General features: G+C 42.8%; 1 protein-coding gene and 1 long non-coding RNA gene across 6 annotated transcripts in view; one reads left to right on the top strand and one right to left on the bottom strand.

Annotated features, from left to right (window-relative positions):
• PLEKHG1 (pleckstrin homology and RhoGEF domain containing G1) overlaps positions 1-14,738 on the bottom strand; it is a 246,055-nt gene that overhangs the window by 45,715 nt on the left and 185,602 nt on the right. For all 5 annotated transcript variants that reach the window (XM_063605030.1, XM_057302611.2, XM_024929265.4 and 2 more), the window contains exons 4-5: positions 13,698-13,767; positions 4,227-4,273 (exon numbers count right to left, since the gene is read on the bottom strand). In XM_063605030.1, coding sequence (XP_063461100.1) covers positions 4,227-4,273; positions 13,698-13,767 — 117 coding nt within the window. The remainder of the gene's footprint in view (positions 1-4,226; positions 4,274-13,697; positions 13,768-14,738) is intronic.
• Positions 4,331-13,792, top strand: LOC134730521 (uncharacterized). The gene is made up of 2 exons (XR_010112316.1): positions 4,331-4,641; positions 11,057-13,792. It is a non-coding gene; the product is annotated as an uncharacterized LOC134730521 (long non-coding RNA).

The raw sequence follows: 14,738 nt of genomic DNA, 5'->3' as shown, positions 1-14,738 counted from the left end.
TCTCCCTTTCTACCTCCAAATTGTTAACCTTACAAGTAATACAGCTTCTGGGAAAGCCAGATAGTCTTGCTCCTATGGAGTGCGCCTCAGATGAGGGTGTTCCAAAAGTGGGTTAGAATTCTTTCCGCAACCCAGATCCCCCCGAGGTGATGAGCACAGACCAAAACATCTTAAGGCAATGGTTGAAACAATGCTCATATCACAAAGCCAGCTAACGGCTTGTGCAGTCACACGCGTGTAAATTAAAAATCTTTCGTTCGCAAAATGTAGAAGGAAGCAGGTGGAAATAATTTCAGCCCTTTTCTCCCTAAGTCAGTGACATTTTCAGGATTAATTGAGAAAATCAGACAGAGCCAAACAACAAAATAAGGCTGTGAGGAAGGAAGTTAAATGGAAGTTTCATAATTAAACCATTAGAATCCCTTTTGTGCCAATCTACTTTGAGAAATATCTATTCACACTGATTTATTTTCCCCTTGAGTCAAGATTTCAAAACTCTCCATCATGTAACCTAGGAACATTTCTAAGGTTCTTTAGAGTCAGGATCGGCTGCTCTGTAGCCTTTTGGCCACCTAAAGGCTTGGGCTCTTGCTCAAGGGTAAGAACCTGCAACAAATTAGGAGCATGCTGAGCTCCAGGTTCCCGGAAGTCTTGGGTACAGGCAGGCATCTGAGGACAAGGACCTGGCTGGGTTTGCGTCCCTCCCTGGGGAACAGAGTGTGGGAGCTTGTGTCTCTTCACAGCAAAATCACTGAGGTGTGACTGGTATGAAGATAGTGGACACTGTCAAGATGTGCCTGTGACATTTAATATCACCAGACTGGATCCAAAGTGGGAAGGAAAATTTGTCAGATGGGCTGAAATACCTGGCATTTTTGGCTTGTTAAGTGGGAGAAGGGAACTTTGGGTCTCAGAGAGTAAAGTGATGGGATACAAGTGGACAAGATAAAATATTTATCTATGAATATGAAAACCACACAATTGGGCAAGAAATGGACATGTCTCCTTCACTGAGAACAACTTTTGAGTACCTCTCTGCTAACACTTTTCTTCAAAGTCAGACTCAATTTTTTTTTTTTTTTAAAGACAACTTTCTCACCAGGCACAGTGGCTCATGCCTGCAATCCCAGCACTTTGGAAGGCCGAGGCGGGTGGATCACTTGAGGTCAGGAGTTCGAGACCAGCCTGGCCAACATGGTGAAACCCCCTCTCTCCTAAAAATACAAAAATTAGATGGGTGTGGTGGCATGTGCCGGTAATCCCAGCTACTTGGGAGGCTGAGACAAGAGAATTGCTTGAACCCAGGAGGCAGAGGTTGCAGTGAGCTGAGATCATGCCACTGCACTTCAACCTGGGCAACAGAGTGAGACTCTAACTCTAAAAAAAGACAACTTTCTCCAGAAAATTATCCTTAACCTTGAGCTTTTACTACACATTACTGAGTTTGTCCTGTGTTAATGTATATTTATTTGATCTTCCAGAACATGCTCTTCCACCATTGCATTTAGTTGCATCTGACCTTCAAAAGAATAGAAACTGCTTGAAGGCAAGGGTATTGTTTGCTATTTCCTGCCAATATACACCAGGCTTGGGACGGCGCTCCATGAATGACAAGCTCTTAAAAATGTCCTTGCACAAATGATTTGCCTCTCCCCTGGCTCTGAAGCAGCCTGCCATACAAAGAAGCTGTTTTTATTCTGTACTCTTCTTAATAAATCACAAAATCTTCTGAATTTGCAATTTTGGAAGTTTAAGAATTATTTCTTTAAATGATATGTTTATAATGAGATTTATAGAAACATAATTCCCCAAACAAGCTCCTGTATCATTTTAGATTCTCATAATTGGATCCGGAACTTTGATGATTCTTCAGAATCTGAATGTTTTTTTCCTTCCCTAAGGAAGAAGTTTTGTGGAGAAGATGAGGGCTGATTCTGTGATTTCTCTGAATTAGGGTGTGAGGCAAGCTGGCTTTTGGTTTAGAACCATGGGATTTAGCTGGGGCATCCTGCAATCGCCTGATGTTTTCAGCATTAAGATGGAAACAAATACTTTAAGAGAGAAAATTGCTTAAGTGAAACCACGTAAATTAACTATGGGTGGGTCTACAGATAAGGATGTGTAATAAATGTTCTAATATGCATGTGGGTCTATTTATTTATTTTGTTTTGTTTTTTTAGGGGAAACTGGGGAAAGCAGGGGTCCTCCAAGGAAAAGTATTTGCCAGAGTAAGTTGAGCCTCTAAACTTCTGGCTTCCTGGGTCTTTTTTTTTTTTTTTTTTTTTTTGAGACAGAGTCTTGCTCTGTTGCCAAGGCTGGAGTGCAGTGGTGCGATCTCAGTTCACTGCAACCTCCGCCTCCTGGGTTCAAGCAATTCTCCTGCCTCAGCATCCCAAGTAGCTGGGATTACAGGGATGTGCCACCACGTCTGGCTAATTTTTGTATTTTTAGTAGAGACGGGGTTTTGCCATATTGCCCAGGTTGGTCTCAAACTCCTGACCTCAGGTGATGTGCCCGCCTTGGCCTCCCAAAGTGCTAGGATTACAGGCATAAGTCTCTGTACCCAGCCGCTTCTTGGGTCTTTAAGAGACAGGATCTTGCTCTGTTGCCTGGGCTGGAGTGCAGTGGTGCAACAGTAGCTCACTGTAGCCTCAAACTCCTGGGCTCAAGCTATCCTCCTGCCTCAGCCTCTTGAGTAGCTCTAGGACTACAGGTGCACACCACCACATGCAGCAACATCCTGGGTCTTTTAATCCACACTGGCTTTCTGGGGTTACTCCTGACAGTGGGGAACAGGGGACCTATTTGTTTTTCCTTCCAGAAGTAACACTCAGGGCTCAGCGTGCTGCCTTCTCTTCTAGGTGGATCCCACCATCCACTTTATCGTCAGGGACCTGTCTACCAAGACTGGCTACAGAGTGTGTAAAGTCTCCCTAGCTCTCTTCTTCCTGGCTGGTCCTTAAGATAACTCAAAGTCTGGTGGGGTGCGGTGTAATTGCAGCTACTCAGGAGGTTGAGGTAGGAGAATCACTTGAACCAGAAGGTAGAGGTTGCAGTGAGCTGAGATCGCGCCACTGCACTCCAGCCTGGGTGGCGGAGTGAGACTCTGTCTCAACAAAACAAAACAAAACAAAACAAAACAAAAAAACCCCATAACTCAAAGTCTGCTAATCATGTGGAAAAAAAGGAAAATAAAAAGGCAGGGGGAGAATCACAAAGTTTCAGAAACTTTTCAAAGGATATACTCATAGCAGCACGAGGTCTTAAAAGTCAGAGAAGAAACCTTGGTTCAAATCCAAGCTGGGCCATTCATCAGCTATGCACCCCTCAGAGAATCACCTTACCTATCAGAGCCTCAGTTACTTCATCTATGAAATGGGGAAGGGGCAGGGGTGATGGTGAACTAGCACTTATGAAGAACTTAGGAGGGGCCAGGCACTGGGATGGGTGCTCTGCTTAAAAAAAAAATCCCTCAATGTCTCTGGATTGCTTCGAAAAGTTAAATTCAGTATTTTGTATTTACAGCATTTAGCACAGGGCTTAGGAATTAGTAAGTGCCCAATAAATGTCTTCTGGAGAAAAAAGGAAATTCCTACCGTTGTAGCCCATCATCTTAGGCCCAACTCCCTTACTGAAATGGCTAATACATTGTCCAAGGATGCTTCCTACACTGCCCTTGTGCCATTGATTTCCAATGCAAGGAAAACTGAACCAACAACCCAGGTGAGATGACGACGCCCCTCTTCTCATCTAGGCTTATGATGATCTGTCCTTCCTCTGAACTCCACTAAACTTATACAGTTCATAAAACTTATTTGGAAAAAAATAGAATCTGTTCTCTCCCCATCTAGATTATAGAAACTCATTAGCAGTGTTTCCTAAATTCTTAAAAACATGACACACACAGAAAAGGGTGAGCAGGCAAGACTTGCAGCCTGATGCAACAGCTTGCTTAGTTTCCTTTTGGAGATACCTAGTCATCTTTTTGGTTTCTCCATAGACTTATACAATTTTTCCCCACACTGGCTCTGCAGGGAGCCCCAAAGCCCAGATGGATCCATATCTGGGTGCCCCTGTAATCTGTTCTTAGCACGTTTTGCATTCTTCCCATAGTATTCAGCACAAGGCCAGGCACAGAATGCCTAACAACCATGTGTACTGCACCAGCTGACTCGAAACAATGTGAAAGTGAACAAAAGTACTCTTGGCCCATTCTCGATCCATACCTTGGATAGTTAGTGCAATACTGGGTATAAATGTGGAACTCTTCACTCTGCAAGGAAACAAAAGAAATTATTATAGGCAACAAAGCACAAACATAAACATTCATTTGAAAACAATAAAAAGAAATAGCATTCGGGCCTTGACATTTATATATATATATATATGGTGATTATTATTATTATTATTATTATTATTATTATTATTATATATTTTTTTAGGCGGACTTTTGCTCTTGTTGGCCAGGCTGGAGTACAATGGCATGATCTCGGCTCACTGCAACCTCCACCTCCCCGGTTCAAGCGATTATCCTGCCTCAGTCTCCCGAGTAGCTGGGATTACAGGAATGCGCCACCATGCCCGGCTTTGGTGGATTTCAATGTCTTTCACAATTTTTTCCTAGACTGCCAAAGAAAAGAGGTATGTAGACAGGGAGGGGAAGTGGCCAGAACTTTTGATAAGGCTTTCGGTCAGAATAATTAATTCAAGGCCAATGAATTACTAGCTCTTGCAAAATCTAAAATAAAATTACTTTTTTTTTTTTGAGATGGAATCTCGCTCTGTTGCCTAGGCTGGAGTGCAGTGGCAGAATCTCTGCTCACTGTAGCCTCTGCCTCTGCCTCCCCGGTTCAAGCAATTCTTGTGCTTCAGCCTGCTGAGTTGCTGGGATTACAGGCATGCGTCACCACGCCCAGCTAGTTTTTTGTATTTTTAGTAAAGATGGGGTTTCGCTATGTTGGCCAGGCTTGCCTCCAATTCCTGTCTCAAGTTATCCGCCTGCCTCAGCCTCTCAAAGTGCTGGGATTACAGGCATGAGCCACTATGCCTGGCCTTGAAATTATATTTTGAAAAAGAGCCACAGATTATTTTGGTGGGGTTTCACATTCTCCAATTTTTTTTTAACTTTTACTTTTACTTTTTAGACCACTTAATGTGGTCTAAGATTCACATGTGACTCTAAGTTAGTGCCTATTTTTCTGGTAGCTTTAATTTTTTTAAATTCTAAAATCTCTACTTAGAATCCTTCCTGTTAACCTCAACTGGAATTAGGTTAAACTTTTTTTTTAAATGGAAAGTTTCAAGCATATATAAAAGTAGAGAGGATGGTATAATAAATCCCCAAGTTTCCATCGTCCAACCTCAATAATCATTAACTCCTCATCTCTGCCCCTCCCCCCACTCCCCTGCTTCCCCATCATTCTGAATTAAATTCTAGACATCATTTTCCTTGTAAATATTTTAACATGTATCTCTAAAATAAGGACTTTATTTTTTTGAGACGGAGCCTCACTCTGTTGCCCAGGCTGGAGTGCAGTGGCGCAACCTCGGCTCACTGCAACCTCCGCCTCCTGGGTTCAAGCAATTCTCCTGCCTCAGCCTCCTGAGTAGCTGGGACTACAGGTGTACGCTATCACACCCAGCTAATTTTTTGTATTTTTAGTAGAGATAGGGTTTTGCCATATTGGTCAGGCTGGTCTCGAACTCCTGGACTCAAGTGATCCACCCGCCTTGGCCTCCCAAAGTGTTGGGATTATAGGCATGAGCCACCGTGCCCAGACTAAAATAAGGACATTAAACATAATACCATTGTTACACTTAAATAATTCAATAACATCATGAAGTTTCACCAGTCACTATTCATATTTCCTTCTTTTTAAAATCTTTTGCCTGTTTGATTTGCAAATAACAATCACACAGAGCAAATGGTTGATATCTCTTTAGTAGTCTCTTTTCATCTTTAAGTTCTTCCCTATTTTTCTTCCTTTTGCAAGTGAGTTGAAGAAACCACACTGTGCGGCACAGCCCCAGTTCCACTATTACCAATGACATCTCTAGAGCTTCCTTTTTATTTTTTTGAGATGGATTCTCGCTCTGTTGCCCAGGCTGGAGTGCAGTGGCACGATCTTGGTTCACTGCAGTCTCTGCCTCCCAGGTTCAAGTGATTCTCCTGCCTCAGCCTCTCAAGTAGCAGGGATTACAGGCATGCGTCACCATGCCTGGCTAATTTTTGCATTTTTAGTGGAGATGGGGTTTCACCATGTTGGCCAGGCTGGTCTGGAATTCCTGACCTCAAGTGATCCACCCACCTTGGCATCCCAAAGTGCTGGGATTGCAGGCATGAGCCACCACGCCTGGCCTGGTTTCATTTAATATGCCCTGTCCATTATACTCGTACTGGTTTAGTAGAGACTTGCTCAGATTTAGGTTTCGTAATTTGGCACGATACACTAGCAGCTGTTTTGTGCTTCCTCTAATGGAAGTACAATGGAAGTCTAATGGAATTGGGAAGTCCACTGGACATAAAATCTGCTTGTCTCTCTTCTGTGATGCTAACAACCATTGGTACTTATTGGCTAGATCTATTAATTTATTAGGGGTTGGAAAATGGTGGTATTTCTAATACTTTATTCCTTCATTAGCTAGAATCTTTCCAAAAAAAGAACCTCCTTCTACGAACTCTTGGTTACTCTGCAGTTTATGATTTGTATGGGAAAGGCAGAATAAATGTTTAATTCTTTCCTTTTTATTTCAAGACAGGGTCTTGCTCTGTCACTCATTCTGGAGTACAGTGGTGGTCACGGTTCATTTCAGCCTCAACCTCCCAGGCTCAAGTGATCCTCTCACCTCAGCCTCCAGAGTAGCTAGGACCACAGGCGTGCCACCACCTCTGGCTGTTTAAAACATTTTATGGAGACAGGGTCTTGCTATATTGCCCAGTCTAGTCTCAAACTTCTGGGCTCAAGTGATCCCCCTGCCTCAGCCTCCCAAGGTGTAGGGGATTACATGGATAAGCTACCACACCCAGCCAATTCTTGCCTTTAATTTTCAAAATAGTGTATTGGTTCTCCAGCGTCATGCAAAGGTGATCAATTTGGTGTTTTAATATCACTGCAAATTCATTAATATGAGCCTATTTAATGAATTTCCATTGTTTTCAGTTAATTATCTTCACTGACGTTCAAATTATCCCATTTTTGGCTAGTAGGAGCCCCTTCTTGAGCATTCATGACCTGGCCTATGGTCTTTTGTAGCTTGTTTCCTGGTGTGACAAGATGTCCCAGACTATCTTGTATATTTTGTGCCCCACACTCATTCTTCATGGAGCCCCTATTCCTTCTGGCAGGAAACAGAGTTTGGAGACCACAATCTGGGTATCAGGGATACTCTTGCTGTAGGGCAATCATCATTTCTGGGACTTTTCAGTGGACAGAGTTAGGAAGTGGTGTGGTTTTTTGTTGTTGTTGTTGTTGTTGTTTTGAGATGGAGTCTTGCTCTGTCACCTAGGCTGGAGTGCAGTGGTGCAATCTCGGTTCACTGCAGCCTTTGCCTCTTGGGTTCAAGCGACTCTCCTGCCTCAGCCTCCTGAGTAGCTGGGACTACAGGCACTCACCACCACACCCAGCTAAATATTTCTATCTTTAGTAGAGATGGGGTTTAGCCATGTTGGCCAGGCTGGTCTCGAACTCCCGACTTCAGGTGATCGCCTGCCTTGGCCTCCCAGAGTGTTGGGATTACAGGCGTGAGCCACTGCGCCCAGCCAGGAAGTGGTTTTTTTTTTTTTTGGGGGGGGGAGACTGAGTCTTGCTCTGTCACCCAGGCTGAGGTGCAGTGGTGCAATCTCAGCTCAATGAAACCTCTACCTCCTGGATTCAAGTGATTCTCCTGCCTCAGCCTCCCAAGTAGCTGGGACTACAGGCATGCATCACCACGCCCGGCTAATTTTTGTATTTTTAGTAGAGACGAGGTTTCTCCACGTTGGCCAGGATAGGAAGTGGTGTTTTTTTTAAAAGGATAAAATACAACCTTAGTTCATACTAACACTTATATTAATAATTCAGATACAGGACTACAGCACTTTTGATTAGCTCCACTCATTCTTTTGTCTGTGTTTTCTTTCTCCTACCAATTCCATTTCTCAATGATGCTAACATAAATACTTCTTTGCTTTATCTTGCAACACATTCAATAATTTCAGAATAACAATAGCAACACCACCATAAATAGTATCATTATTAAACAGTTAGAGATGTATTTGCTGTGTTTCGTCTAAAGCATATTTTCAAATCAACTGAAATTCCTATTGCATGGTTATGCCACCAACCGGATACAGTTTAATTTTGCTTTCAGTTTGTGGAGACTGCTTTTTGGAACCTTAGTTTTGTTCTATAATTATGTAAAATATTTACATGGCTTCAAAGTCAATTCTACAAAGAAATTCATATTCAAAGAAGCCTCTTTTTTTTTTTCTTTTTTGAGACAGAGTCTTGCTCTGTCACCCAGGCTGGAATACAGTGGCACCATCTTGGCTCACTGCAACCTCTGCTTCCCGGGTTCAAACAATTCTCTTGCCTCAGCTTCCTGAGTAGCTGGGATTACAGGCATGTTCCACTACAGCCCAGCTAATTTTTTTATTTTTATTTTTTAGTAGAGATGGGGTTTTGCCATATTTGCCAGGCTGGTCTCAAGCTCCAGGCCTCAAATGATCCACCCACCTCTGCCCCACAAAGTGCTGAGATTACAGGTGTGAGCCACTGCTCCCAGACTCCAAAGAAGCCGAACCTCTATTGTTTTCCCTTCTAGTCTGTTCCCTCCATTCCTCCATTGGTAATCAATTTTTAATCTTACAGGTTTTCCTCTCCTAGATAAACAAATCATGTTATACCAGTGATTCTCAAACTTGAGTATCAGAATTACCTGGAGGGCCTGTTAAAACATAGATTGCTGGGTTACTGATGTAGTAGGTCTTAGAGTAGGGCCTAGGAATCTGCATTTCTAACGAGTTCCCAAGTGACGCTGATGCTGCAGGTCCAGGACCACACTTTGGGAACCACAGTGCTGTACACACACTTTTATCCACTCCCTCCCCAGAGGATTATATATTCTTTTGTTTTTGAGACAGAGTCTCACTCAGTCACCCAGGCTTGGAGTGCAGTGGCACGATCTCGGCTCACTGCAACCTCCACCTCCTGGGTTCAAGTGATTCTCCCGCCTCAGCGTCCCAAGTAGCTGGGAATACAGGCACCTGCCACCATGCCTGGCAAATTTTTTGTATTTTTAGTAGAGATGGGGTTTCATCACGTTGGTCAAGCTGATCTTGAACTCCTCAGGTAATCTGCCCCCTTCGGCCTCCCAAAGTGCTGGGATTACACGCATGAGTCACCATGCCCGGCCGAGATATTCTTTACTGTTACTGCTTCACAGTACTTCATTACGTGGATATACTACAGTTGATTCAAACAGCTTCTTGTTTAGGGACATTTGGCTGTTTCTAGTCTTTTGCAGTAACAAACATTACTGCAAAGAACAGTATTATGCTTACATGAATTTCTGTTAAGTGTATCCTTGGAATAGATCTCTCGATGTAGGACTGGTGGGTGAAAGGGTGAATTCAGATGCTAGACACACAGCCCAATTCCTCTCCATAGGGGCTGTGCCATTTTCTTTTCCTACAGTTATGAGTGTCTGTTTCCCCATGGCCTTGCCAACATTTCAAGCATTGTACCAAATTTTCAAGCATGGTATTTAAAAAAGTCTAAATTAGTTGTCAACTTTTAAAAGTTGAAAGATATAAGTATTTTGATTTTGGCCAGGCACGGTGGCTCACGCCTGTAATCCCAGCACTTTGGGAGGCCAAGGCAGGTGGATCACCTGAGGTCAGGAGTTCAAGACCAGCCTGACCAACATGGAGACACCCCATCTCTACTAAAAAAAAAAATACAAAATTAGCCGGGTGTGGTGGCACATGCCTGTAATCCCAGCTACTCGTGGGGGCTGAGGCAGGAGAATTGCTTGAACCTGGGAGGCGGAAGTTGTGGTGAGCCAAGATTGCACCACTGCACCCCAGCCTGGGTGACAAGAGCGAAACGCTGTATCAAGAAGAAAAAAAAATATTTCAATTTCTAGCTTCTCCTGAAGAAGTATAAGACCCACCAGCCCTGGGCCTGCAGTTTCACATGGCAATGACCATCCCCAGGAGACCAGGCAAACACCTCGACTGCTATAGACTCCACCTGGGCTCCTTTGTGCACTTGAGTTCACTTATTGGTTCTTGAAGCCAGCCCTGGCTCCATGGATGAAAATGCCAGAGTGACTTGCCCAAGGTCTGTGAGCAAGTTAATGTACCAAATGGGGACTTTTCTCTGATTGGCTCATACTTTTTGAGTTTCTTGCTTTTTCTTTCCTGCCTCTTGCTATACTCAACCTGGAATAGAACAATATCAAGTTGACTTTCCTTACAATTTTGGACCTGTAGGATCATTTGAAATACAAATTAGAAAACAATGGTTTCAATGAAATTAGGTTGACATTGCATAATATAGTGACCTACTCCTACCCAGCTATCATAAGACCTCATGACTTCTGCACGATTGAATTTCTGTGCATTTTGTGATATCATGGCTCTATTCCTATTTTAAATTGGAGGACTTTGATTTAAATCAGCTATATATCTTTAACTGGAATTAAATGCAAGTTTGCCCTTAGGTTTGTGAAGCTCTGTGGACCTTACAAATGATGGTTTCACATAAAAGTCAACAGCTCCTAGTTAGATACCGTTAGTTATTAAATATGCCACCCCAAATCGGCTTAGAAGGATTTAAGGGAATGTGTTATACAAATATATATAAATTATAAGAAAAGATATTTCCTTCTAGTTCTTCAAATCTTTCAAATTGTAATTAGAGATGACATAGAAATGAGACATTTAATTATGAAAGAGCCAAAATATGATATAATCAGTGCTGACCCAATCAAGCACCTGGGTCTCTCAAATATTTATTGAATAGGTAGCCACAGTAAAGCAATATGTATGATTTTAGGGTTTCTTCTGCCCCAGGGTCCTCCTCTCCCTCTCTGATTCCTGAGAAGTTTTCACTGGACACTGCAAGAAAGACTTAATATGTAAACAGCATATGGGTAAGGTAACTTTGACTTAAATTCACTCTAATCATATGACTATCCAATCTCCATACTTCCTTGAGGATAATTTCAGTAAGTGGGTGGTACATGTGCATGCTTGTGTGTGCGTGTGTGTGTGTGTGTATGCGTGTGTGTGTGCACACACACTCACTCCCTGGGCTTTAAAAGGAAGAAGGCACCAACAGAGAGAGAGCCACACAACGAGGGAGAGTAGGCAGCTAAGGGGAGGTTGAGGCTCTAAAGACAGACTTTGTCTCCCTCCTAAACGTTGCCCTGGGTCAGCCTTGCTGCCAGTCAAGATGAGAGGTGGATGTGAAGGTGGAGGTAAAGGCAGCAAAGTGAGCCATTCTAGGTGTTTCCAGAGACCTAAAACAGACAAATGTTTACTGGGAGAAGGTTTGGCCTGCCCAGCACGAAACTTTAATTTCTGTCCTTCAGGAGAACTGTGGGTTCATTCTTCCATGAGCATCAGGTAAAAAGCAACCATGTTCTCCATTTGTCGATAAGGACTTCTGTAACCTACACATACCACGACAGTAAGCAAGGTCAAAGATGAATCTCTGTGCAGGCCCCAGTGGTTCAGATAAAAGCAGAAGTCAACTGTCAGCTTCACCTCTTTCATTAACGGCCTCCCAATTAAAGCAATTTTCCATTCCTCCCTAGAGTTGAACAGCTGGTTGTGTTTCAGAAGACGTAACATCTTCTAAATGTCAGGCTGCTGAGTGAAAGGCAGGCAGTGCCTGAGCCCAGCACTCCCTCAGGATTCCCTGTTTCCATGCGAAAGTGCAGAGAGCTCAAGTCAGTCTTCTAATTAAACTTGGCAATATTACAATGAAAAGGAAGATTTGGGAGTTGGCAACGTGGCCCATAAACAAACTTTTATGTGAATAATTAAGCGAGAGCTAAGCATACGCTGGAACATCTTTAATCAACTTGTGATTACAGTTACCAGTAAAAGCCCAAACGTTTCCGAAAGCTTCTACGTTGTTTATGTGCTGTGGTTATTCTAACATATCTCCTTTGATATACCCAGCATATCTTTTTAGCCATTTTGCCTTCTTTCATTTTTCTTCTTTTTTTCAAATCCCTGCCCAATTTTGACACAGGCAACTTGTGAAAAGGATTGTATGTGTAAGCTTACACACAGGTAAACGTGTGTGCACACTTTACATGTGAACACACACACACAAAGTCAGGAGAGCCCGTGGATTGTGCCTTTACATATGAGCCCATGGATTGTGCCTTTACATATGAGCCCATGGATTGTGCCTTTAAGGAACTTTGCTCCAATAAAACCCAGGGTGTTGTGTTTGGAAGCCATCAGGATGCATCTGCCGCCATCAGAAATGACCCTGTGGAACAGTCCAGAGCCAGGTCAGACTGGAGCGACATCTCCCAGTTCACACCGGACTCCGCGTCTGCTAATTCCCAGTGGGTCTCAAAGCGCCATTATGAACTTTTATTAAACCTTCGTGCATTTCAAACTACAAATGCAGAAACCACATGAAAGTTTGCTGCAAAACAATTTCTGCTAAAGGCTTTCCAAACAAAAGCGGTTGAATGTTTAAGAGAATTTAAACAAGACAGGAATCTCTATATACTAGGCAGCATGCTGAGAAAGCAATGTAGGAAAGGCCACATTGTAGGAAAGGGTAGGTTTCAGAATTCCATCTCCTATTCCAGTTCGGAGCACGAGCTCACTGTCATTTAAGCTTTGAAAGTCAAATCCTTTCCTTGTATTTTTCGAAACCACTGATGCAGCTTAAGAAAACAGTGGAAGAGTACATTTTTAAAATGTAGGAGATTAATTCTGCTGCTCTCTATCCCTCAAAAGAAAGATAATTATAGAGACTAGGCTAGTGCCACATATATTATACGTAAAATATTTAGATTCTCTTGGACTTTCACTAAAACTAAACTTTCACTAAACTAAACCAGTTCAGTGGTATTTTATATTTTTCTAACATTCATCTTCTTTTTTTTTTTTTTTTGAGACAGAGTCTCACTCTTGTCACCCAGGCTGGAGTGCAATGGCGTTATCTTGGCTCCCACTGCAACCTCCACCTCCTGGGCTCAAGTGATTCTCCTGCCTCAGCCACCCGAGTAGCTGGGATTACAGGCACGCCACCACGCCTGGCTAATTTTTGTGTTTTTAGTAGAGACGGGGTTTCACCATGTTGGCCAGGCTGGTCTCAAACTCCTGACCTCAGATGATCCACTCACCTTGGCTTCCCAAAGTGCTGGGATTACAGGTGTGAGCCACCGTGCCCGGCCTATTTTTCTAACATTCTTCTACTCCGGACTCTCCCCTCCCAAGCTTTAAGTTTTTCCCAGCAAAGAGTAACATTATTCAGTTACTGTACAAGTTCTAGAACAACTACTAGATTAGCATCTCCCTGGCTCCAGGAAAAATACATTTTTGCTACTCAAACAAACCAGAGAAAGATTAGTGGCTAACTCTATCTGATATGAAACAAACCAGTCATTTTAACTTTAAAATGAAAAATTCTGTACTCTGTATCTGTCTCAGTTGGCCCAGAAGGATGAACCCTGCTTACCTTGGACACAAAACACTCTGCTATGGCCACAGGATCATTTTCACAGTTTTCCAAATCTTGCAGAAGTTCACTAATAAAAAAATAACAGCCAGGAAGTATTAGATTGTAGTCTTCTGGGTGAGTACATTTTGTATAATTTAAAAGTTTAAACATTTCCATGACATTTACAAGGAATCATATAATTGGATAACTGAGGACCTGCTGTCATTGTATCCAAGGCTTAGGTAAGGGACTTGCCCAAGGTCATGGTGGAGCAGGGGATTAAACCCAGGTTGAACCCATAACTCTCCCACCAGAGCTAAGCCCTGCCTATCTTTAAGTTTTGCAGACGTTTGTCATCATCTACTTGAATGCTCACCCATGCTCATTCAGACATCAAATAGCTGCCTAGGTACCAGGTACAGTGTACCTGTACTAGGAACACATCAGTGAGCAAAGTAAGACATGGGCTCTCGGAGGTCCCCAACCTTTTTGGCACCAGGGATCAGTTTCGTGGAAGACAACTTTTCCACAGACTGGATTGTGGGGATGGTTTTGGGATGACTCAAGTGCATTACACTTACCATTAGATTCTCATAACCTAGCTCCCACGCATGCACAGTTCACAATAGGGTGTGTGCTCCTATGAGAATCTAATGCTGCCACTGATCTGACAGGAGGTGGAGCTCAGCTTCGCTTGCTCTCACCTCCTGCTCTGCAGACCAGTTCCTAGCAGGTCACAGACTAGTATTGTCTGTGACCTGGGGGTTGGGGACTCCATGGCTCTGGTCTTATGGAGCTTCCAATCCATTGGAAGAGTCAAGCATTCAATGAAAAATCACACTAATGAATACAAAATTATAATAGAGATAGTGCTTTAAAGGAGAGATATGCTGGGAAGGGAAATATCTTTCCTCAAATGTAAATTCATGTTATTTTTTTACTAGGAGTATCATTATTTTAAGTAACAGCATAATACTTCATTGTGTGACTGTACCATAATTGATTCAATGAATCTCACACTGTTGGATAAAATTCTATATATGGAATTGATGGGTCAAA

This window comes from Pan paniscus, chromosome 5, assembly GCF_029289425.2.
Source record: "Pan paniscus chromosome 5, NHGRI_mPanPan1-v2.0_pri, whole genome shotgun sequence".
Classification (NCBI taxonomy): Eukaryota; Metazoa; Chordata; class Mammalia; order Primates; family Hominidae; genus Pan; species Pan paniscus.
The sequence above is the reverse complement of the archived record's forward strand: the minus strand, read 5'-3'. Positions and strand labels throughout refer to the sequence as shown.